At 39.7% G+C, this 26,044-nt stretch overlaps 1 protein-coding gene across 10 annotated transcripts in view; it reads right to left on the bottom strand.

Annotated features, from left to right (window-relative positions):
• The window catches only part of MCF2L (MCF.2 cell line derived transforming sequence like), a 157,821-nt gene that overhangs the window by 17,329 nt on the left and 114,448 nt on the right, over positions 1–26,044 (bottom strand). For 9 of the 10 annotated variants that reach the window (XR_011148329.1, XM_069004363.1, XM_069004295.1 and 6 more), the window contains 13 exons: positions 22,253–22,343; positions 10,500–10,619; positions 9,574–9,690; positions 8,916–9,065; positions 8,109–8,233; positions 6,270–6,384; positions 5,191–5,310; positions 4,182–4,373; positions 3,796–3,987; positions 2,979–3,138; positions 2,764–2,834; positions 1,650–1,726; positions 526–592 (listed from right to left, as the gene is read on the bottom strand). Coding sequence is in view for 9 of the 10 variants with exons in the window: in XM_069004363.1 (XP_068860464.1) it covers positions 526–592; positions 1,650–1,726; positions 2,764–2,834; positions 2,979–3,138; positions 3,796–3,987; positions 4,182–4,373; positions 5,191–5,310; positions 6,270–6,384; positions 8,109–8,233; positions 8,916–9,065; positions 9,574–9,690; positions 10,500–10,619; positions 22,253–22,343 (1,597 nt within the window). In the remaining variant the exon portion in view is untranslated. Of the gene's footprint in view, positions 1–525; positions 593–1,649; positions 1,727–2,763; positions 2,835–2,978; positions 3,139–3,795; positions 3,988–4,181; positions 4,374–5,190; positions 5,311–6,269; positions 6,385–8,108; positions 8,234–8,915; positions 9,066–9,573; positions 9,691–10,499; positions 10,620–22,252; positions 22,344–24,546; positions 24,753–26,044 lie in introns of those variants that run through there. The other variant, XM_069004354.1, reaches the window with a different exon arrangement.

The raw sequence follows: 26,044 nt of genomic DNA, 5'->3' as shown, positions 1-26,044 counted from the left end.
TCAACCAGAAAAACTGCAGGTTTTTTATAAGCAGATTATTACAAGATTTTCATTTTATTAATGAAAAAGAAACCTGTTCCCACAGTTGTACCCAATATATGTGGAAGATCACTTAAAGATATTCAAAGAAAGATGTAAGAAACAAATTTTCTCCTCTGACACAGGAGTCTCTTGATGCAGATTCACATTCCTGTGTGACACACAACCTTCCTGGAACTGACCCAAGACTTTGGAAAGAACTTTTGCAGGAATTAATGATCATTACAAATCTCACTATGATTCCTTCTAAATACTATGGCATATCTTATTTCCTGCTCAATTTGTGCTTTCTAATACAAAATCCTAGTTGTATGACTCTTTCTTGACATCACATACTGCTGTCTCTGTGAAAAGGTGATGAGAAAGGAAAAATATAATGATCACAGTGTTTGACAGAACAGATGCTTTACAGTGGTAAGGAAAACGTAAGAGCATCCATGAAATGCAAGAGATTCACTAATATCTGCAGTGAAATTTAGCCTTTACCTCAAGAACACAGAGAAGTTCTTCAACATATGCTCGTTCAGTCTCAATAAGTTCATTCATTACATGCCTGTGGACAAAGAATGATAATTAAGGGGGGCCTATTTACTTACACAAAGTAATGAGGCAACATTAATTTTGTCTGTGTTTCTTCTTTACTTTAGACTATAAAAGAACAATTTCCAGGTAATGGAAAACATGATGTTCCATGGATATTCCTTTCAGCAGTTCATGTATCCTTACTGAGAGATATGTATTTTAAAAATATTTTGAAATTTTTGAAAGTGTGTTTGAACAGGAAAAAGTCAAATCTAGCAGTTTAAGCACTGTAGTAACTGAATTGAAGCAGTGGAGTGTTTTATCATTGTATGTACAAAGCCTGGTTATGCTGTGTTTGCAGCTATTATGGGAGCTGGAGTTGGAGCTGCATAGGATTGCCAAATACAGACTTAAAGCTACACTGGTCATTTTAAATTAGAGGCATTTAGGACACACTTTAAATATCTCGATGCTGCTTTAAGTTTCATTTCCCTAATGATCTAGCCTTGAATCATACTTCCCCCCAAACTCCTTCCCTTGTGATTTTGTGTGATGTAACAGAAGGTTGTAACAGTAAAAAAAACCATTTAAGCAGCTAGCTTAGAGGTAAAAATGTAAGGTTTGCTATATGCATTGCAGGTGGTACTAAGTAATTTCTATAACATAAGTGATGCTGTTCAGTTTTTATACAAGTGATTTTCTGGTAACATTTATGAAAACAGGAAGTAAAAAGAGTCCAACAAAAACACAAAGTCTCAAAGCATGGAGACCAAAACCTTCAACAGATTTACAGGAAGCTTATTACTCAAAACTATATCATCTCTGAAATGAAAATATGTAGTTGTCCTGCCACAGCATCACCTCACTGCAGCAAAGGTAGAGTCTGGTACTACCCAAACTTTAAATAATGCTCCAGGCAGAATAAAATATCTTCCTCCGTGCACAGAGCATAGCCAATGCATTTCAAAAAGCACTGAGGGTTATTTCAAAGAAGTATACTGGTTTTATCAAATCCTTAGCCAAACTCAGGCTTTGCTGGAACCAGATCAGAGAAAACACACACTTTTTGCTTATCAAAAAATACTTACTGTCGTAACACAGCTAGGTTTTCTTCATCATCCATTGTAGATCCTCCTCTGCTTTGATGGAGTTCAGTCATTTCACTCTAAAGAAGGAAACAAATAAACAATGAAAAAAATAATCATGGCATCACAGATGTGGGAAGAACACTTTAAGATGCAGAGCTTTGTGCTCAGCACTTTCCACTGGAAAGACTGTACTCCACTAAAAATGAGCGGAGTTTGCAAGAATGCTGTGAAAAAAATTCAAGTCAGCCTGAAGGTTTTGAGGCACACAACATTGGACATGGGAAGTTCTCCATCAGAGGTCAGTTTAGAAAAGGTGGTGGTTCAAAGCCCCTTTTCAAGAAGACATCAGAGCACCAGCATAATCTTGTAGGCAACACTGGCCTTAGTCTGTTTTCCAAGCTAAAAGTAAGGTACTGTGCTAACTTTCCGGTTACTTCTTAACCTGATACAGAAATTCACTCTTAAAACATTTACTGTAATGGCTAAACCTAACTATGGCTTGCTGAAAAAAGAGAGGGATTCTGCTTTCAACCCCTCCTCGAACCACCCCTCTTCTCCAAATGTTGTCCATCCTGGTCATGTGGTTCTGCCTTCCTCCTTGCATCGTCTTTTGCTGAACCTTTGCTGAATTGATTCAACTCTCCAAACCAGTGAGAAACTACTTGTTTCTGTTGCTGCTGTTAGGATACTTCCCTTGCCGGATGCAGGGCAGGAATACCATCCCCACTTGGGAATGGCAATCCACTAGGTCAGCTGAAGCTGTCTTGGAGCCATTGACAACTACTTCTCCACTGTCAATGGTTTTAAGAGTAGCCACTTACTACAGGCAAATAAAAAAAATGTTTCCTGTTCATAGACTTAATATGTTGCTGCCCCTAACATTTTTCCTAATGTTGGCAGCTATATTCTTTACCTTCCCTCATAACCAGCCCAGCAACAAAGCAGCCCCTATTTAAACCACATAACTGTTTCACCAGCGTTACTTCAACTGGTAGAACACCATCACTTTTTCAGTGGAATTCCCTCTTTCTTATTGAGAGTTCCTGAATATTCTGTTGTACTATGACTTTTTCAAGTAGTGCATGCGTGAAAAATGCAAAGTAAAAAAAAATACCTTTCCTTTTCTGTAGTTTACCCTCCGAAGCGCGCTGCTTTCTGAGTTGGACGTATTTTCTCTTTGAAGACCTAAACATGTAAACCAGAATCAAACAGAAGTTAGAACTGGATCAGATCTAACACACATACTCATGCAATCACAAATTACGGCTGGAAGTTTCTTTAAGTTTCTCAGCATAGCACAAAAAATTAAAGGCTAATACTGATACTTACCTGGAGAGGTACAAGGGGATTTTACAAATGCTTCAGGTCGTGGAGCAACTGGCTGGACAGGACGTGTCTGCTTAGCTGCCAGTTTCTTAAGACTTACTTGCCGCTTTTGAAACATTTCTTCCATACTTTCTTGCTTCTGGAAAACTTTTTGCACATGCTCCTACCATTGCCATGGAAATAAAAACCAACTTAAATTAAAAGAAAATAATTTAAACATTTGATTATAATTTTTAAATTCTTGTCAGAGACCTATCAACAAGCTACCTTGACATCTACAGCATATAGATTTAAAATTGCAATTACTTCTATACCACATACAGAAATATTACACTAACTCTTCACTCTTAGCAAGGTGTAATTTACTGTGATTTAGTACACTTAAAAACAGGAACATCACTTCAAAAATATTTTGTGTGCTTACTATAGAGAAATCTGGCATTCAAGTTTCAATTAAAAAAAAATTTTTTTTGAGTGTCTAAAGGTTCTGTTACATGAAGAGATCAACCAAGAAGAAAACGAAAATATTAAAAAAAAATTTGCACATTTCTGCTACATTAAAAAAAAAGATAAATACTCAGGAGAATTTTTTTCAAAAAGCAATTTTACTGTCTGAAAAATTTAAGTAGTTATGAAAAGTCTCTGAAGCCCTTGATGCTTATCCAAAGATATGATGAGACTCAGGCACGGAAATGTGTTGGCTTTCCAGTTCACAGGTATAACTCCTAGTACTGATTATGTAGCTTTATAAATGGCAGTACAAGAGAGCAATTCTAAAATGAACAAATGGACACACAGATACATAAACATCTTCTGGTACCTTTAGGTCTTCATTGAGGATCTGTGCATACTCTCTGTAAATTTTATTCAACTCCTTGATTTTATTGCCAGCACCAGTCTCCAGGAATTTCTCTATCTCCTGTAATGCTGATTCTGCACCATCCTGAGACTGACACTTATCTACCGGCTGGGAAGCCAGCAGGTAAATTCCTTCATCACACCACTTCATAGACTAGAAACAAAAAAGAACAGGCTCAGAATGCACCAATGTCAGCATCATATACTAAGAATCTAAGACACCTCAACCTCGTCATGTATTCAGCTATTTAAAGAGAAAACTTCCAGCACACGGAGATAACATTACCTACCATTATGACAATTGTTTGACTGAGGTTTTGGGAAACAACTGTTGCATACTAAATTTACCTTCTCTAGTAAGTCATGCAGTTCCAGAGATTTGTTAAGAAGATTTCTTCTCCGTTCTGTCTCAGTGGTGAAGGCATCACAGAGATGATGAAGTTCACTGCATTTTGGAATAATGGAGTCCACAGCATAATGATTGCTTTGAATAAAAGCATCACGCTCTGAGGCTAACATTCTGGCTTTTGCTACAGTTTCCTAAAAAACAAGCACTGATTTAAGTACATCTTTCCTTGGATCAAGATCAATGAAAAAATTTTAAAATTGTTTTTACACAGTGAAATACACATATTGATAAAGAATACATCTTTAGTTAATAGCTGCCCTGCTTAATAAATCAAAGTGATTTCCTGTCTTTCCAGATGCCCAAGAACTTTCATGTACCAGAGTACTTCAGAAACAATAGTGAATTTAATCACAGGCCTCCTTGTGAAGGAACCATTGTTGTCTTTCCATGCCTTATTCAGCAGTGTCTATGTGTGTATGTATGCAATTTGGGGTACAGCAACAATCTGAACTCAAATTAAAAAATACCTATCTCACCCTTAGGAGCAATGACCTCAGGTAAAGAGCAACTTGTTTCACTGTGAAGCACAGATCAGAAAAAGGTTCCCTTTCTACATTGTTCAGTGTATGTTTCTGTTGGCCATCTTTACTGTACATTCAATATGCAGCTTTCTTATTTCTACGATTTACTGAAAAATGTGGCTTTAATAGGAATAGAAGTGGCCCCTTGATCAGTAAATGCAAAACTTGGCTATGTAAACACTTCATGGAATTCCTACATGAAGCAATCAACTTTGTGACTGGTCACTCTGCTCTTTATTGAGGAATGTCTGCGAATTACTCTGCTCCAATGGCTAAAGGCTTTATTCCAGATTCCTTCTGTACATTACCTGGGACACTGATTCTGCCTTGCTGTCAGCTTCAGCTGACGCACTCAACAACCAAATCCCACTCCCCTCTGCATATGCATTGTCATAGTAGCAATTAAGGAGGCTTGCAGAGTTCTTACATATGATTTTTCTTCAAAGTTGGCAAGATCTTTCAAAATATGCTCCACATGTGAACGGCTGTTTCCCACATCTGTGAAAGCAGACAGTCTCTCAGACACAATATCCAAAGCTGCTTTGACCTGAAATGAGACACAGCTATGTATGAAGGAAGAGATCTCCACCTCCCTGGAGACCACAGTTAAATAGCTGATAGCCACTGTTTGCAGTCAGGTGACTCGCATTATGTGGTTACTGGGGCACAGAGATAAAACATCTTTTTTTGTTAGCCTACCTTTCCCCCCAATTCGAAATGAAAACAAATACAAAGAAAAGGCAGTGAAGTAATCTTGTTTCCTGGTACTGAAAAAGATGCAGGAAAACGAATGCTAAGGAAACATTTATGATCTTGCTTTTACCAGCAGACAATGACACAAAGCCACATTAATGTTAACAGCAAACCATGAGAGAGAGGTCCCCACCCTAGCAATTGGTTTAGAGACAGACAAATGCTTGCAAGAGGGTTTCTGAGTGTTGCTCTCATGGAGATACAGGGGCTGTGCTCCAATATCAGCTACACCAGGATAAAGGGTCTGTAGGTGCCACCAAGCACATGAGTTACACAACATGAGATCAGAAACTGGCCACAAAAATTGTAGTTCAGCCTCCACCCAGCTTCTGACACTGTGGTTGCAACTTCCCACCCACAGTGCTGGAGACAGTTTTCATAAAATTTCAGCCAGAAGGTTCAGTTGAGACTTGGTTCCATAAAAGGACCTATTGGCAAGATGAAAATGTTGCAGCAGTATTTTTTGTTTCTGTGGTACAGAACAGGTTTCAAATGAGCTTTTGAATGCTTATACACTGCTGGGTGCATGGAAACAAAATATCCTAAGACTGTAGAAGAAAAAGATGTTATGTCTCCATAGGCAAGAATTCAAACTAGTAAAGATAGCAGTATGTCAAGTAAGGACAGGTACAAGAAAAAGGTTGGAGAAAGCTTTCAAGTACACACAAGAACTGTAAAAACAAGAGCAGGAAGTATTTTCTTCTGAATCATTTCTATATTACCAAATATTGACTGCCACCAAGAAGTTCTCACCTCTCTGAAATTCTGTTCAAAATTCCGAAGGTGCAGACACTGCTCTAGTTTTTGCTGGTGCTTAATCCAAAACTCATCAAAGGCAGTCTCTGTTTCATGTAATTGAGCCAGTAGCCTTAAAAAATCGAAACAAAACACATTAAAAAAATACTCTAAGAATGATGGGTGCAACCTTCAAGGGACAATGCAATCTTCCACAGTAAACAAAAAGCCTCCCCAAAGCAGTATTTTCCAGAACAAATAAACTGGGTACAGGAAACATTTTTTGTATTGCACAGTATCATTTCCTACAATAACACTGATGTAAAAAACTAAAACCCAACACAAACATTAAGTTCTGAAAAATGGGCAAATGCTTATTTTAAGCACCCTCTCAGCTTTGGCCTGGGGACATGGGATCTGGGATTAACATACATAAATAAAATACATAAATGTGTGTCAGTTAAGACTCAGAGGAACCCAAGCATTAGGATATAAGGAAAAATTAAGGTAAAAATTAGTACTGCTGTGACCAGCCAGTTGCCCTTACATTTCATTCTTTGGAGCAAAGCTCACTATAAACCTGAAGGCCATTGTTCCTTCTCTTCCAAAGAGAGTTATTAATTAAATATCACAGGCCAGTGTACAGCTGTACTGTGATGAAAAAAAACCTTCTTTGATTATAATTCTGGAAAATGACTTAAACCTTTCACTTCTTAATTTACCTTCTATTATTGCATTTGACAGTATGATATCCCATGGACTTTATACAGTGCACTTTGCTGTACTTAGGCTACATCCAGGGAAGGCTACACATCAGAATTTTAATGCACTTTTGTCTCCAACAGTACAGAAATGAACTCAGAATTTACAAGTTAAAACCAACTAGAGAAAAGGCAGTGACACACACACACACAGAGTTTGTTCCAACTTCCGTCAGATATTGTATCGAATAGGAATGTTATGGGTGAATTACCAACCCCCACCCTGATCGTCCTTGGATAGATGATAGCAACAGTGACCAAAAAAAGTGACTTCTGCCAAGCTTTGTGGATTGGAAAGGACAGTTATTTGGAAAGAAAAGTCGGCCTGAGTGTAGCAGAAACACAGAATGACAGACATAAAAAGAATGTAGAATACTGCCTGGGGGAAATGAGCTATGCTTTCATAGCTTTGTGAAAATTTACATCTGTGCTACAGTCATATAATGTCTTCAAACCTGGCAGTAATTTGAGGGGGGCGTGTGTGTGGCAGGCAGGGAGCAAAGGAAAACAACACCTATTACTTATATGCCCAAAGAAAGCATATAGGAAATTGGTGCATAGATACTTCAAGAATGGTGTACTCCCCAGCAGCCCTTTAAAGGCTACTAACAACATTGATAAGTTATCTGGTTTAAAAGAAAAAAAACCCTCCCACTTCACAGAGACCTAATGGAAATGGACATATCTACTGAAAAAAAGGGAGAGTTCACTTCAGTCTTCCCCTCCCGCCTTCTGTACAGCAGCAAAATTCCCTTGGATTGCACTTCAGTTTCTAAACAAAGCATTGATATTCTTTAAATAGGGAAAAGATGCTCAAGTATATAGTCCAAATGTGACAAAAATGAAAAGAACAGTGATGTGTGAGATCAGAATTCCAACCCCATTTCCCTACAGCCAGGTAACCCCACAGTGGGCATTAGGGGTTACTTTGTTCAGGACAGATCTGACAACAGAGGAGTTGTGAATGAAATGTTTTGTAATGTTCACATTGCAACATTTGCTTATTTGCAAAGCATAAATATGGAATTAGATAACGGAGCTGGGGAGGGGTCAAAAAAGCAGAAAAGCAGCATGTTTAGTATTTCACACCTCTCACCTTTCTACTGTTGTTTGATTGTCTAGCTGATCTTGATTCAATTTGTATTCAGGATTCTCAGTAACTGGTTTTGTAATACTTCCAAGGATATCATCTCCCTGTTCTACTGCTACCCTGATATCCTCCTACAAAACAAAACAAAAACAAAACAAACCCCCCACATGCTGTAGTTGTGTGTTGCTGTTTTTTTAAGCAGAATTCACAAGGCACTGAATTAGAAGAAGGATTTCAATAGCATTCAAGCAAGCACAGTTTGATCAAAAGCAGTGGCTGACAACAGAGAGTAAATGATAAATGTCAGCTTTTTCCATGTTTACCATCTTAAGATCCCAGTGTAACTGAGTTGAATTTTCATGGTAGACAGCCTTCTAGTGTTGCTTTAGGCTACAAATATCTCAAAAATTTTAGATGCACAGTTCTGAAACCGCCAAATAGCTTTCATTTAAGCCTCTTTGAAAGAACATTTGTTCATGCTTCCAAAGGCCATATATTTTAATTTGCATGCAAATACAATCAAATTTCCTGTTGCAAACAAAACTAGAAATTAAACACACCACTACTTACAAAGAAATTACTGTTTCGCATACAATTCATTATGCATCTGTACATACATAAACTGAGTTTCAAGAAATGTAATTTTTCAATGCAAAAAGGCTTTTTAACACCAAAAAAATAGAGTTCAATAAGATATTGATGGTTCACATTATTACTGTCCATTAGCATTGTCCATATTTTTCATTTATATTGGTAGCTATAAATTAAAACACAGTTTAACTAGAAGACAGCATCTTCACAGAAATTACATACCTTCATTTTGTCCTTCTTTTCTGTGTGTGTTGCAAGAAGGGAGCTGGTTGATTGCACATCATTTGGTAGTTCTGTTTCAGCCAGCTCAGTCCCAAAGGACTGAAGAATCTGAGCTGTTTGCTTAACCTTTTGGGCGAAACCTTCTATAGCCTTTTGGAATAAAAAGCATTAAAGATGTTTTGTGTTCATCAGACACATATGTACAAACAAACACATGCACACAAAATATAACTCTCAAACCAAACCCAAACAGATGAATTATAAGATTGAAAAATGGCCAAAGTATAATTTTGCAAGCAACAGATACCGTCACCATTAATTCCTTAATTGTATATTTTTCTTAGGCTTGTATCAGGTGTATCTTCTTCATATTTTTATAATCTGGAGTTATTTTACAACTTGAGCTTTTTCATTCTTGTAGCAAAACCAATAAACCTCCACACAATAACACACTGTAGTTCCTTTGCTGCAAGTGTTCAGAAAACCACTCCCAAGTTATTACTCATATTATTTCTCTAAGATGACTAAGTACCATTGGGAACATCTTCTCACACTGAGCAAGTCAACTTGCATCACTTGGAATCTGTTTTATAAATGACAGGGTATAAAACAGAAGGGTTCATTAGGCTGAAAAGTTAAAACAAAACCTAAGACTTACAGTGCGACGGGACAGCCATCTGCTATGGCAGTAATCCAGGGTGCCACCAAGATCTTCTGTTAATTGTGTCTTATCAATGTAACCCTGCAGTTCTGATACTGAGCCCAGCATTATGATCTGCAGCAGGACAGAAAAAAGGGAACGTGATCACTGGTGACAAGTCCTTTTTTAAGGATTCTAAGCCCCATCCTTCAAACACTGACAAAGAAGATGCATTTTAATATAAAAGTGAGAGACGGAACTGTTTCCTGTGGGTATAGAAAACAAACTTTACAGTTCTTTCAGTTGAAGACGATGTAAATGTAAATGACTGAATATGAGCATGGGCACCAGGCACATTAAAAAAAAGCTTATGGATTATACAGCATAACACTGCCAGATTTTTTTATCTTGATAAACCATACTTGGCTATTTTCTAAAAGCAACATCCACTTCTTGCTCATTTTCCCTTGTTATCCTGGGTCTGCAGGAGAGAACGACAGTGTCTACATGGATTTGTCAAGTTCCCCAAAATAAATGACAGATGGGGAAAATTTCCTTAAAGACCATCTTTCACCCTTGAAATTTACATCTGATAAGCCCAATAATTTTTATATCATCAGCTCATATAGTTTCAAATTTTATTTTAAAATAGAAATGCTGTACATTTGCAAACAAAAGGACAATCTGTGGGTTTACTGGCGATTTAACAACAAGCATCCATTGCATGTTTGCTCAAATGACAGAAACCATAGCGTTTGTCCATGGGAAATGCATCTGCTTCAAAATTCACATATTCTTTCAAGAATAAACCATCATGAAGGAGCTAAAATTGCTAGAACTGCCTCTAAGCATGGCTTTTTGTTGGGGCTTCTTTGGTCCTCACTGGCTACCTTAAGTACTTTTACAAATTCCTGGTCGTAAAGTGAAAACAGAGCATTACTTACAGGTACTTTCATTTTAAGCTCATCTTTGTTGAATCTGAAAGCAATGTCTGAGAGAGCTCGATGAAAAAATCCCGTTGGGCGCAGCACGAGGACTAATTGCAGGTTTCCTGGGAAAGATGCCTGCAAAGCAAGTTTAGCCTGTTATTTTCTGTGTCTCAGATCCAGAAAATATTTTTGAACAACGATAAGACCCTGATAAACCACAAACTAACTGTATCAAAGGCCTCCCATAATGGGGTGACCAATCATATTCTTGCATGGCCAGTACAAGGAGCTTCATTCAAAAGACATTTACTTGTCTTTGGGAACAGGGAATCAATTCTCTTGGAATAAATTTTTTTTCAGAGCTGGCTTGTACTGCTCTTCAGCTAAGATTACAACCTACCCAAGGAGGCTAATAAACAAACAGCAGTGGCTTAATACTTTTTTTATCAGCAAGACTTTCATGGTTACTTCATCTTCTCTTTAACAGAAGGTGCCAAGAGAAACCTCCATTATTGTACGAAAACCTAACAACAAATTTCTAATTTGTGCATATACTAACTTGCCAGTTACCTACACAACTTTTTGCCACAGAGGATGAATTTCTCAGGCAGTAACTTAGAAATAAGCTTTAATTTGGCTGACAAAAATAAAAATCAAGCATAAAAATTCTCAGTTCTGTTTTTTCTCATCAACTTCCAACTAGCAATCTCATGGATCTTTCCCAGCTCTACAACAGATAGAGGGAAAACAGAAGAGAGGAGAAACAAACAAAAAAAAAGCATTAAATTATTAAGAATCAACCTCTGCTGTGGCAGAGATTTGCATATTTGGCATTTAGCCACTGCTGGAAACATTCTCCTCTATTCAGTATTTCCACTGTAGGGAGGCAGTGAAATTCACTAAAGAAATGATCATTATAATGATTAAGTATGCAAGTTTCTTCATTATAGTGTTGGAAATTATTTCACTTTTCTAGCAAACTGATCTACTGGAGGGAAGAAAGCAAGCCAACAAAAAAAGCCCCACTGACTGAAGGAGCTGTTATGCTATGCTCTGTTCCAAGCCTAGTGGAACTGTTAGTATCTGGAAGGTTGAAGAGTGATTTAATAATAATGTTGAGGTTTCCAAGGTTTCCAGGTACTTAGCATTAGAAATGAAGAACTCTCAAAGTGAAAAGTAGTTTAACACTTTTCTGGAAAACTTAACAGATTCATTGTGGTTTCCCAGATATTCAGTGTACAACCAAGTTTTCAATTTGACTGAGGAACCTTAAAGGCTTGAGATTCTCAATCTACCTCCACTTCAGTGATGTCCAAATTTTCTAGAAAGTACAGTGGTTCAAGCCCAAAGGAGTCTGAGGGCTGGGAACAGAATCCCGATAATTCTGACTGGCCTCACTAGCTCCTCAGCCTTGTTGTAAAGTTCACTAAAAAAGTCCAGTGTTCATTAAAACTAGTACAGATTGTGAAGTTACTAACCCTTTGGTATCAGAGGAAAAACTTTTCATAGAAAATTTCTGACTGTATTAAAAAGACAAAGAAAATACACTTTTCTTACTGTTTTTTATGAATTACCATACAAAGCAAAACCACTAATTTATTTAAGAGATATTACAACAACAGACAAAAAAATTCTTTAATTAAATCTCCTGGATAAGCCTTTTAGAATGTCAGCCACATTTACTTCTCTCATTCAACAGACATGTCAATTTATTTTGTGCCTGTAACAGCACTGTTCAGTCTGACTGAGCTGTTACTTTTTACCTTTAACTTCCAAAACGTGAAGTTTATCCAGTGGCAATGCAAATATTTCAGAATAAAAATGATAAAAGAAATATCTTTTAGACAACACATTTTGAAAAAACAAGGTGCCTCCTTGTGAGATACCCACCCCACCACATGTTGTCCTGACATACTGTCTGTGGTCGTGAATATTTGCAATTCACTTAGCCTTACTTGGAGTGCTGGGAAATGCACTGGACAGGGTGCTAGGTAATTTTGAGGCTCCCTTTCCCCACAGAAAGTTGGGCCAGATGGTCTTTCAAAGTCCCTCCCAACCCAACCAGTGATTTTGTGACATTTAGGCTATTTCTGAAGTAAACAGCCATACCCAAATGCAATCTAATAGTAAATTTTTCTGGACTGTGTATTAGCTCTTATGAAATAGAGTTTCATTGCATGATGAAATTAAGTATGGTGTTCAATTCAATGAAAACAGAGAATAGGCATTACAATTATTTTCCATCTCAGTGTGTCAACCCAAAATGATGCTGTTGAAGTCAATACAGTCTTGTATCACTTGAATTTCCATTCAAGGCCTGACAGAAATTTTTCTTCTCTCTGAATAAAAGCTCAAATTCTAGATTACTTTGACTTTGTCTACAGTATCAACTTGTCTGTGGTGATCTGTTTACTCACTGCTTTTCTTATCCCATATTGTTCCCCCACCCCGCTTTCCCCTGCCCCTAGCCCTGGCCCCTCCCTCGGGCTCTCCCTATCGGTTCCTGTACCCCAACTCCGCCCATGTACCACCCCTGAGTCCCTGATAAAATCCCCCTGTGCCCGGATCAAGAGGTCTCTCTGCTTCTGGGGCTTGCTGGGACGAGATGTAACCATTAAAGGTCCTCTGAAACCCTTATGGAGGGACCCCTCTCACCTCCTTTGCTGTCACTGTGTTGTAGAGCTGAGAGCTGCCGGAGAAAGAGAGTGGAGCTGTCTGAAATGGACTAGGAGAGGGCAAAATGGTCACACTGCCCTAAGAAGCCCCGCTGAGCTCCCAGGGAAAGCTGCAGCTTGCTAAACTAAACCTAGCACTACAACACTTGTCTCCACTAGACTGTCTCCATTTGGTTTTGGTTTTTTTCTTCAAGAAAACCTCATGTCTTTAAAAACGATGTCTCCTTCCCTTGTTGTGGCTAGGAGTCAAATCTGCAAATTGATTTTTGTGAAACAAGAACAGGAAGCAGTGCTACAGTAAACAATGTTGGATTTGTGCCAACTATTACAGTTTATCAAGGGTTGTATCTGCACTGCCAAAATACTACGATTTTTCCTAACTTTTTTTGCTAAAGCCCTGGTGCCTTGCAGAGACAATACTATGATGTAAGAGATACTCTCTAGATGCCTGTGAACTTCATTGACCAGGCAACTTCACCCTGAACACTGGAACAAAACAAAAATTCTCTGTTCCAGTCCAGCAGCATATTTGTTTGAAGCCATTGTATGCTAACCAGACAACAAACAATGACTTCTCAATAATGCTTTGCTAAATGCTAAGCACCAAAAAATACTCATGTTATGTTTAGCAGTGCTATCAAATAAAGTGTCTTCAAGGACTGTTTCACTGAAGTCAATGAACCTTACTGAGACTTGTTGAAGGGTTTGTAAGCTCAAAAACTGGGGATTTTTTTTCACCAAGTGTCTTTCCTTACTAGATTAATTAATATTAACAGTTCCCCCAACATCTTGTCTCAAATATTGAATTTATCAGATTTAATGCCAATGCAAAAGAGACTAGGGTTTATGTTTTTCACATCTCTACAAAAATTAGGAGACCCCAGCCCATATATCCATTAATCCTTGGTTTGATACTTCATGACAGGCATGGGACTAATCTTCTATCTGCTCATCTCTTTCACTTTCTCATCCAGTCAGGTCAGTGTCAAAGACACAGAAAAAGATGTAGATGTGCATGTTGTTATCAGCTTCGAATGAAATCTGACCAAAGCAGGAATTTGTATACAGCGCAGCTCCAGGATCAAAGCTTTCCAATACACCGAGATCTTTGTTGCCCTTCAAGTACCTTGAACCTAGAACATGGGGAGGAATCTTTTCTGGCTGGAAAAAATAAGGAACAACCTTAAATTCTCCAGGAAACCAGTTAATAATTTCTCAGGAGCAGGTTGACCTGCCTGCTTTCAGGCCTCTCCTTCTCAGGGATGGGGAGCCTTGCACTGCATGCCCCAGGTTTCCGGAAAGGGGAAAATGTAGAGAGCCTGAACCCAGTTGAGTTCTGGGCAAAATGTAAAATCAAATTATTACAGAATCACAGAATGGATTGGATTGGAAAGGATCTGAAATATCATTTGTTTCCAAACCCACCACCAGGGGCAGGAACACATTCCACTAGACCAGGTTGCTCAGGTCCTCATCCAGCCTCGCCTTGAACACTTCCAGGATTGAGGCATCCACAACTTCTCTGGGCAACCTGTTCCAGTGCCTCGCTACCCTTACAGTAAAGAATTTCTCCCTAAAATGTAATGTAAGTCTCTCCTCATTCAGTTTAAAACAACTCCCCCTTGTCCTATCACTATCTGACTGTGTAAAGTCACTGTCCCTCTATTTTATAAGCCCCCTTTAAGTACCAAAAGGCTGCAGTGAGGTCTGGCCCAGAGCCTTCTCTTCTGAACAACCTCACTTCTCTCAGCCTGTTCTCACAGGAGAGATGCTCCATACCTCTGATCACCTTTATGGCCTCCTCTGGACCATATATTAGTTGCATATAATCCTAAGTATCGCTTTTCTTCACAGAGTTTTACTGACAGAGAGGCTGTGTGTACCACCACTACTGACCCTGAAGCCAGCTTGCAGAAATATTGTAACCACGTGAGCTGTCAAAGAGCTAACACTTGACTCAGCTTTAGTAGTTTTGTCTTAAAATATTTGGAACAACACTAATTTTCATTTTATGAACAGCTTCAAAATATCCACGTTACCAAACTCTGTGGCGGTGTCTTCCGTTCTGCACTTACTAGTATGCCATAAGCCACAGAGCACTTCTTTCTAAAATATTTCTGTATATAAAGGGGCTAGTAAATACTTGCTTACCTATTTTTCTTTAAGACTGTTTATTTGCAGCTAGAATGAAGAAGTGCCTTACACAGAATTTTTGTCACAAAAGAGTCTTGAATTAAATCAATTCCTAAAAAGAGCAGCTTGAAATCTAGTTTTAAAAACATAGAACTGTTTTGCATTAGAGCTGTGTTTAATGCTTGTGACATTATGATCCCGCTTTCTGAGCTTAAGTGACTCACTTCTCTATTTTTACATATTAAAAAAATATGTAATGTAAAGGAAAATGGCTAACTACACAAGGATAACTGCAAAAGTGCCTGCATGTGTAGTAGTCTCAAAACATCCAAAGAAATCAGACAAAACCATACTGATCTCAAAATAAACTTACTCATTTATCATTTACTGTACTCATTCATAAAAACAGCCACAAAATTAATACAAATACTGTTCCAGCTTCATCATACTGCTAAGTTCTTGTCTTGAATCCAAGCAAAATGAGAATCATGACCAGGGCTGAAAGAAGAGCAGCATTTTCAAACTTAAGTCATACAAAGTGTTAAGTGTCATAGTTTTCAGGACATGATGCAAAGAGCTAACTAGAAACTGGGCTAATGGGAAATACCTATTCCATATAAATATAAAATAGTGCCTTTCATGGGGCACCACTTATGAAACGTATCTTTTCTACATCAAGAACTCACTAAGAAACTTAACATCTCTACAAACAAGGCCAAAGAACTCAAAGTTGGATTATTGCAATTCAGTGTTTCTCACCTTGGATGCCAAGCCAATAATATTCCAGGTGGCACAAAAATGGGACTGCCTGACTTCTGCAAGGTTTAGGCTGGTATTACACAATCAAAGAATCAATTAGGTTGGAAAAGACCTCCAAGATCATTGAGTCCAACGTAAGCACTCTGGTGTCTCCATCGGCTTCTGGTTTCTTCCTGCCAGCCAGTGGTCTTGACCCTAACCTTCAAAGTAATTAATGGGCTAAGCCTCTGTTACAGTGAAGACTGCATTTTGATTTATGAACAGCTAAGAAAAGCAGTGCTCTGGACAATGCAGTCCAAAACAGAAGGCATGAAATCTGCATGCAATGCATCCTTAGTTAGCGGTGGCAAACCACAAAGCAAACTTCTTCTCTAGGAGGCTGAATAAAACCCAACTCTTGTCTCATTTAGAAAGGGCTGCAAAGTTTTGTAACTGGATAAAAATACCTCACTACCACCTCCAAGCAACCTCCATCCCAACTGCTGACTCAAGAGCCCTGGCTCACAGGTACGTTATTCCCTACACACCAAGGAAGTTTATTTCCTCTGGACCTTCAATATAAGGTTGATGGATGGCTATGGTGAAACGTTTAATGATGTTGAGTGCAGTTTTTTGTTTGTCTAAAAGAGTGAGTTCACACTACAACCTTTCCCTCAAGATGGAGGAAGACACTGATGACAGGAAAAGAGATTAATACAATGTAATGACATAGACTTCATTTTTTAAAGAAAATATACTGGAACTATGAAGAGAGCAGTGTGAAATCACAGAACACATTGATCAGTAAGAAGCCTTGCCCCTATAACTGTGGGTTGAATATTGCTTGATTGGGTATGATAACATTAGGAGAGAAAAGAGAAAAAAAGAGGGGCAAAAAAAGAGTAATTTTTGACTACATGGAAAGGACAAGAGAATCAATTTCTCTGGCATTTGTCATTCACCCAACTTCAGCTGGGACAATACAGAGATGCTTTACCATGACTGCTCCTCCTTGCACACTTATCCATGAGACTACCCAACTGCCCAGCCCCAGGAACTAAAAGGTTCAGCAAGGTCTTGTATGTCTCTGTATACTCTGAATACTGTGTTTAACTGAAAACAGGACATTCTAATACAAATTTAGAAGAATCACTGCAGCTGTGTTGGGGTTTTTAGTTTAGTCCTAGTTTTTTTCCTGTTAAAGGAATTTTTTCCCATATGCACGTTGCTAGGGGACAAATGGCTGTACTTAAGAGAAGACAAAAGGGCCTGGCCAGGCTTTTGTTTTCTCTGGGTGTGAGTTCAGTTCGCTCTCAGCGCCCGGAGAGAGAAGCTGCAGAGAAAGCTGCTGGTTCCTGTTTTCGGCCGTTTTTCTTTCTGCTGGAAACAACGCCGGGATCCCAAACCTGCTTTCCCTGCCCTGCTGGAGGCTGGGGCTGTGGCCGCCCTGCCCCGCTGCTGCTTCGAGCCTTCGCTGCGTTGTAGCTGTGCTCACCCTGCCTGCCTGGAGCCCCGGGGGGTTCCCCTTTTGGATACATCTCATCTGCCACCCGGGATTTGTGTTTGTGCCTGCCTCTCCAGCCTGCCGTTCCAGCCTGCTGTTTCCGAGAGTCCGGGATCGGCTGCCCAGGGCTTTGTGAAGTTTCTTTGTCCCATCCCTTCCCGGGATCCCAGGGCGCCATTGCCGCGTGATCCCCGAGCTCGCTCCGGAGCGCCCCCTGCAGCCGCGGGGGAACCATCGCACCTGCCCTGCTCACCGGGAGCCGCCAGCGCCCCTGCCGGCTGCGAGCGGAACTGCACCCGAGGGGAAAGGGCCTGACAGCCGAGAGGGCTGGCACTGGGTTTGGGATTGTTTGCTGTTACTGCCAGAGTTACTGTTGTTTGTTTGACTGGTTATACACATATAGATATATCATAGTAAAGAACTGTTATTCCTATTTTCCACATCTTTGCCTAAAAGCCCTTGATTTCAAAATTATAATAACTCAGAGGGAAAGGGGTTATATCTGCCACTTCAAGGGAGGCTTCTGCCTTCCTTAGCAGACACCTGTCTTTCAAAACCGAGACAAGCTGACAGGGCAAAAAGTTGAAAAAATTTTGTATTACAGCTGGTGGTGGGGTCAGTGGCTCTGACCCAGGAGGAGGTGACTGGTCCGGAGAGATGGTCCCAAAAGGGATCGCCTTCCCGAGGCCCAGTGTCTTCCTCTCAGCTGCTGGCAGAGGGGCCCTTGCAGAGGCTATCAGCTCTTTAGTGATTCTCAGCTCGTGATTTCAGCTCAGCTCTGCAGGGCACCCCCAGGCCAAACCAGACCAGAGAGAGACGAGAAGGCCCGTGTGGCTGGTTCCGCACAGAGGTGGCTTTATTGTTGGTCCCCTCCGGCGAAGGGGAAAGCCAGGGATGAGCTCTCCCCCCACAGAGCCAGGGGGCTTCCTTTTATAGGGATACAGGGGATCAGTGGGGGACCAATGGGTTACAGAGAGTCTGGGACAGACCAGTGGGTTACAGAAGGATCTGCATAGTGTCTCTCAAAGGATTGTGGGTCCACTTTTCCTCGCCATGACCCAAGAAGTGGCTGCCTTTTCAGGGAGTCCTGCTGGGCGATTGCAAAATCTCTTGTCTCAGCAGAGATCCCTCCAGGGCAAGGGCTGGGCATATCCCACAATTTTGTATTCTCAAACAACAAGGTAATACGAGTGAAGAATTTGCAACTACTAACTTCAGTATTTTTTTTGTAAGAACTTTCAAATTCCACTGTCTCTCTAACAACATGACAATTTGCTATCAAGACTTCACACTTAACATGAAACTTGGCTCTTGGAGTCTCTACCAGAACTTCACCTCTCAGCCTGACTATCCCAGTAGGCCAGATTCTTCCTAGGCTAATAACTTCACTTCAGCTAAATCAGGTGAAAAATAAAAAGAATAATGTTGCTTGCAGCATCTCTGAAGCCACAGAGTCTGCAAGTCTTGTGCTGGCTAAGGACAACCTCCTGGGCCACCTGTCCATTGTAACTTCATCAAGTAGAATAAAGCAATAGCAAAGTCTGTCTGCCTGGGCATGTTCTTGCCACAATCTCTGTTGCATCCCAGGAAAAGTAGGGCCATCTTTCAGCCCAGGCCTCTGGCTTTGCTCTTAGTCCCGCTGCACTGCATGTGCTGCAGCAGCAGTCATCCTAGCCAGGCAGTGCAGCCACCGACCTTCCACTATGTCTGCAAAAATAGGTTAACCTCATCTCCAGAGTCTTGACTACAGCAACCTTTAAGTATCAGCATGAAATACAGATTCAGCTCATCATTACTCACTTTCTGCCCCAGGAAAAGAAAAGTATCCCCAACAAAGAAGGAAAAATGAAACTTAGAAATTTTTCGTAATACAGAAATATTTTCCACAATAATTTCAGCCTGAAACAAAAATTTTTTTGGTTAGTTTTGCTTCAAAACATACTTCCAACATCCACTAGTACCAACCAAACATTGCGTGTGAAAAGTCTTGAAAATAACAAGAAATAATAACAAAAAATACATGCTAGTATGAATTTCTGTTTAACAGCTGCTCAGTGCTTACAAATACACTTCCTGCAGTTGCCAGGGTATTAGTGATGGGCACAGAATCCTATGATGACATTTCTGATTTCACAAGGCAAGAGGGTCAACTCCCTCAGGACGATTAGAGAAAAATCAGGAAAGATGGCAGAAAGGACACTGCAGAAATGACAACAAATAAACCGACAGCCAAAACTCTCCTCTCAAGTAACACGAGACTCCTATCCTCACACACAGTAATGGGCTTTAGCAATTGAAAAAAAAAAAAAGCATTGAACAGGGGCTTTTTACAAGGGCAGGGAGTGACAGGACAAGGGGGAATGGCTTCAAGTTGAAAGGAGGTAGGTTTAGATGGGACATTAGGAAGAAATTTTTTACTGCGGGGGTGGTGAGGCCCTAGAACATGTTACTCAGAGACGCTGGGAATTTCCTATCCCTGGAAGTGTTCAAGGCCAGGCTTGGATGGGGTTTGAGCCACCTGGTCTACTGAAAGGTGTCCCTGCCCATGTCAGGGGAGTTGGAACTAGATGATCTTTAAGGTCCCTTCCAATCCAAACCATTCTGTGATTCTATGACCAAAACTGCCAGAGCTATCAGGCTTTCAGACATCAATAGCCCAAGAAACACTCAGATGCTTCATAACCACCAAAAGACAACTCTGACTGTTGGAAAACCAAACAGGTTGAAGTTTCCAGTTACCCCTGTGCCATTTGAAAGAAATCTTTGTCCATCAATAGGAACTCTCTAACTTGGCGCAATATACGTATCTTGTATATTTGGCTTTATTTTTTTGCTAAACAACAGACAGCTGAAATGCATTAGATTTCATTTTCATCAAATACTATAACAAAGATATTATGGACAACAGAAACAATTTTTCACTACATCTTCTTTTGGAACAGGAACACAAAATTATCAAGTGTTCAGGGCTGATGTGACTTGCTGAAGCCCAACAGGAGGACTGCTATAAATATACATTGGTACAATTCAAAGTCTATACTGTTGCTGTTCAACAAGAAAAGCAAATATAAAAAATCATGCCTTTAACAGATTAGACTTCAGCTAAGAAGCATGATTTCTTTTTTAAAACAAGCTCACAGAAGAATGCAAAAAGATGAAAAAAGCAAAATAACTCATCACGAGCAGTACTGCAACTGTGCAGTGCTCCTGCACTTAATACCCTTCTCTGGGCAAATCCCTTAGGCACCAACAGCATCATGACAGTAGCAGATCCCTTATAATGGGGAATAGTTGCTCAGTTCTGTTTACTGTGCTTCAAAGCAAAATAACACACACTGGAGGAACATTACCATAAATGTTATCATCATGGCTATAAGCAACTTGTCTGTTGTTGCTCCCTAACCCTTACAACCCCAATTATGCAAATAAAAGGACCATCATCTGTGCAACACTTATCTGTCCTTGAACAGAAACTACAGCACTGACTTTTGAAAGAGATTCAAAACCTCCATAGATAGAGTCCTTTTTCTTCAATCATCCTAAATTATGCTGCTCTCAGTTTTCACTACTGGAATCTGCTCAATGCTGCATCTCAAAATTTCAAGATGAGCTGCAAAAGCAAATTTTGCTGATACTTCAATCTATTTTCAATGTTTTAACATTTCTAACATAACTATTGTGTAAAAAGTTGTATTGTGGGAATATTATATCATTTTATATTCATTCACAAAACATCATATAGTGGGAGTAATGTACTACCATTAAAGAAATACATTTTAACTTATAATAAACAAAAACTTCTTTAGCCATAATCAGGCTACATAAAAATGACATTTACTGTTTTTATTTGACTTTTATCTTACAGAGTCAAAAATTTTCAGCCATTAAAAAATAAAAGATACTTACAGCTGTGTTTTTCAGACCTTACTGTAAAGACTATTGACACTAACAATTCAAGCAAGGATAGCAAGGAAGAAAAAAAAGGCAACCAACCAACAAAAAACTAAAAAACAAGTAAACCAACAAAAGACTAAAAAACAAGTAAACCAACAGTAGAATAAGCACGTGATAAACATGAATCTGTCTTTCCCTACTTCTGCAAAAAAAAAAAGGCAAGCCTCTAAGCTTCTTTTTCCGATATTAGAAATATTAATTGAAAGGGAGACTGGGAGACTGTAAGCTGAGCACGTACTGTTGATTGACCATAGAAGGCACATAAGATTTTCTTGTTTACAAGTAACCTTTGTTTTAAATCAAACATCACAAGAACAGTTTTTCCATGTCTATTCCTTTCACAAGTGCTAGACTCAACCAGGACCCTCTCCCTCATCTCTTCGTAAAACAGAAGCTCACTTGAATAGTCAAAAGTGGACCCAAACTCTATGGGATGCATGGGGTGACCATGCAAATATTAGTTCCCACCTGGGAGAGCTGTGTGCTCCTACATTCACATTCACACACACACTCTCTCCAGGTGCATACTTGGGAAGATGTCTTGAGCTGCAGACTGCATTAAAAGCACATCATAGACACATGATGCTCTGTCAGCTGGGATACAAAAAGACAGCTGGGACACAAAAGACCTACTGGATACCTTCTGTGTCATTTAGTAGCTGAGATATTGTTGAAGAAAACAAAAATTATGTTTTTTCCACTTGTAAGAGGAAGATTCAACACAGAAAAATATTTCTAAGGAGTTAATTTAAAACAGTACTCACTGCTATCCGCAGTATGGAAGCTTTCACGGAGGTCCATTTGTCCTGTCTGCGATCTATGACAAGAATAAATCCAATTCCAGCATCTCGTAAACTAAGTTTGGAGGAGGAAGGAAGAAAACAGGCAAGTTTAGTTAAAAATACAAATGTTAACTTCTGGTTCCCTCACACAAAAAAGCAGTTATAAAATAGCTAAAAAAACCCAAAACAACAAAGTAGCTTGACCTTTTTGTGCAGAATCTTCTTCATATAAATATCTTAAATAAAAAATAAAGATACACTACACACCATTGCAAAGATGCAGCAGTCCCATATGCATTTCACAGAGTTTCAAAATGTGTTCAAATAAAGAATTCTTCTTTTTCACAAAAGATGGTATTTACATTTCTTGCACAGGGATTATTTCAGAAGAAAATAAGACCAAGTGATTCTCCACTGTTTGGTGCTGATACAATCCCTTCTTCATGGTGTTGTCAGTATAATTTCAGTATCAAAATAAAGTTGTTTTTCTTTTGCGTCTGCTTTTAACCTTCTGTTTGAATTGTCTTCCTCCTCACTGATATTTAAAACTCCTTAAAAACACAGATCCTTCTGATATTTAAAACTCCTTAAAAACACAGATCCTTCTGATCATTCCATGATACTGCTCCACGCATCTGAAATTCTCATATGCCTCCAGGTTGTAAACTTCTTCCTAGGTGCATTTTCACATTCACTGAAACAAAAAAGCCTTACAGCATTTAAACTCTTCAGATCACAGATGAGAACAACGAGCTCAGACCCGCTTCTCTGGAATGGAAACATCTGTGAGAGAGATTCCGCTCAAATCCTGGCGTACGGGTGACCTTTCTCTCTTGCCTGTGCTCAGCTGCATGTGCTACCGAGCCCTGACCAAGGGATATGCTCCTGTTTTGTAATTCCCCATCTACGCCAATTGTGCAATGCCAGCAGCAGCCCTTGCCAGCCAATCGCAATCAAAATGGAAACAGCAGGCAAATACAAGGCAGACAGGCTCAGATTTATTGTTTTCTCATCTATTTGGTCCTTTTTCAGTATATGTGCTGTATTTTTAATCCTGATAATTTATTGCAAGGCCTGCTGTGGCACTGTGTGACATTTAGAAATATTGTGCATCAATTTGTTATGGTAATATCTTAAAAAATAAAAATCAACACAACAGAATGTCAGGATTCTTTATTCAAGATTGCTGAATCATGGAAACACCAGCTTTGCTTTATAAGATTATGTCAGTAGCATAATGATAAGAGGATGCTTAAGAGGATGAAGAACACAGGTACCCAGATGTGTCATCTTAAGCTACTCTTCAAAATTACAAATTTAAACATGACTCACAGTTTATTTCCTCTCTTTTACAAAATGCAGTATCTCTCAAATTTACAGACATACTATTTAGAGGGAAATAAGAATAATCATTAAAAAGGCAAAGGAACCCTTACTTTCTTTCAGAAGAAGCTAAGCAGTCCTTTTAGCACAGCAGAATATTAGAAACGATCCTCACTGCCCACATTCAGTGCACATTACTTAACTCTTGCCTCTGGGTTAGGACAACACTGATAAACAACATCTGAGCACTTGCCTTGTGAGCCTGACAACCCCTGCAGACAAAAAGGGCCTTATATTAGCAATATGCTTCCCACTACAGTAAATTTCCATGATTTACTAACATTTCCCATCTTCTTTTTCTTTATTTAAAGGGCAAGAGGAGCAGAGAAATCCAGACTGATTTTAGCCTCTTCCTGTTCCCCATTTAAGGGGGCACAATTTCTCACAATTTTAGCCTTTAATGACTGAGCAAAATAAAATTATAATAGCAACCATGTGCCACAATAATCAGATAGCAAAACAAATTCCTTGGGTACACAGCCTTAATGTGGATGCATGGAGTCAAAAGGGTGCTACAGCTGCTCCCACAGGAGTCAGTGTGGATTTTGGAGTGTATTAAGGCTCGCAAAGAGCTATTTTCCATGCTCAGTAGAAGTTCCCAGGAGCCCTGAAATTTCTCCATACAGAGGAAGCATAATCTCAGAGTACCTAAATGCAACATCTGTATATATTTCAAGAAACTACTGATGTTTCAGTGCAATATGAATAAAATTAAAGCCTCTGAAAGAGCATTAGTAGGATTTCTCTCTAGGAGCACAGGAAAATACAGGCTCAGCTGGGATCCCAGAAATGATCTACATAGCAGCTCCACACAGTTAATCACCTGCTTCAACACCTGACAATGAGCAGAGCTTAATATCATTATCCTAAAAAAATAAAAAGACAAGGCTTACTTAAGTGGAAGAATTAACAAAGAAAAGCACATAAGATAGCCCAAAAGATGTCTTCAGCCAACCTTCTTTTTCCACTGGATCAAATAGAAGGATCAAATATGTTGTCTGCTTGCATGAATCAGCAAGCTCAGACATAAAAGCCAGGATTCCCCACTGCTGCCTAGAAGAGACCTGGTGGCAAAGTCTTGAGCATCTGGCTTAGACTGTTAACACTCCATTAATATAGACCGCTGGAAAAAAAAATTAAATGCCCTGTTCCAAATCAATCAGGGTGGGAAAATTATTTGTTATCTTGACGACAGTGTCTTGTTGCAAAGGCCTGGCTCTGGAGTCTGGGATCCAGCTCCAGCAAGTCATAGGCAGGAAGCAACAAACCAAACTAAGACATTGTGTACAACAAAGTTGAGAACATTACAAAGACAACAAAGTCATGTATTCAAGAAAAGTAAATATTGAAAACAGGCCTGTTTGCCAATGTACCCTTGCTCTACTGACCTCTCTTTACTGCCAGACACGCACCTGCATATGGAGTTGCAAGACACCTTGCAATACCCTCCTCTCTTCTAGGGCACAGGATGAATGGTGCTTTGGCAACAAGCACATACTCACTTTCCCTTTGGCTCCTGATTTAACTGTGAGTGCCAGCTGTCCCTGTCTCCCTCAGCCACATTTATAACATTTTGTCCTGCTACTGATTTTCCCCTACCCCACCACGTGCTTGAGAGAAATGAATTTTGGCTTGTGCTCTGTGTCTCAGCAGAGGCATGCTCTGATGGGCACAGCCTGTCCTGCTCGTCAAGCCTTTTTCCCTGCCTTGGTCCAGAGGCATTGTACTCATCAGCTGAGCTCACATCTTCTCATGCCTCTGTATCACTCTCCAATAAACTTGTCTCCACCACCAACATTTGTCTCTCTCATTCGTCACTCCTTGTCCCCAGAACAGTTCAAAAAGTCTTTTTTTTTTTTCTTTTTAATTTTAGACTGTCAGGACAAATGACATTGTTTCTCACTCCTTTCTGACTATCACAGTCCCTTCATACTCCACCTGAGTTTCCCTGTACCCTATGTCCCACTCAAACTCCCAATATCTTCCCTTGGGTGGACACTTTCCTCAGCTGTGGTCCTGCTTGTGGAGTCCGGCAGCTTGTCTGCACTGCCTGCTGGTCAACAGGTGGCACTCACATCCCACACCACAGCCTTCCTGCTCTCAACCCTGGTAGCACACCTGACTCTAGAGCAGCTCATCCTGCAACCACAGAGGAACCCCTGCTCAGCCCCAGGATGAAGCAGGACATTCTTGACAGAAAGGTTGAGTAGTTACTGAGCACCTGTGGCCTGGGATTTAGGCAGATTTTTCTCAAGGTCCTTTCTTGACACAAAAGCCATCATTCTTCTAAGTGTCAAGTCTGAGTCCTTGAACAAAGGAAGTACTTGAGCTTCTCAAACAAAAAATTCTTTCAATGTTTGAAAAGCATGGTGAATTTGTTCCCTGGCATCT

Source organism: Aphelocoma coerulescens, chromosome 1 (genome assembly GCF_041296385.1).
Source record: "Aphelocoma coerulescens isolate FSJ_1873_10779 chromosome 1, UR_Acoe_1.0, whole genome shotgun sequence".
Lineage (NCBI taxonomy): Eukaryota > Metazoa > Chordata > Aves > Passeriformes > Corvidae > Aphelocoma > Aphelocoma coerulescens.
Note: the sequence above shows the minus strand (reverse complement) of the source record. Positions and strands in the feature narration are given on the sequence as shown.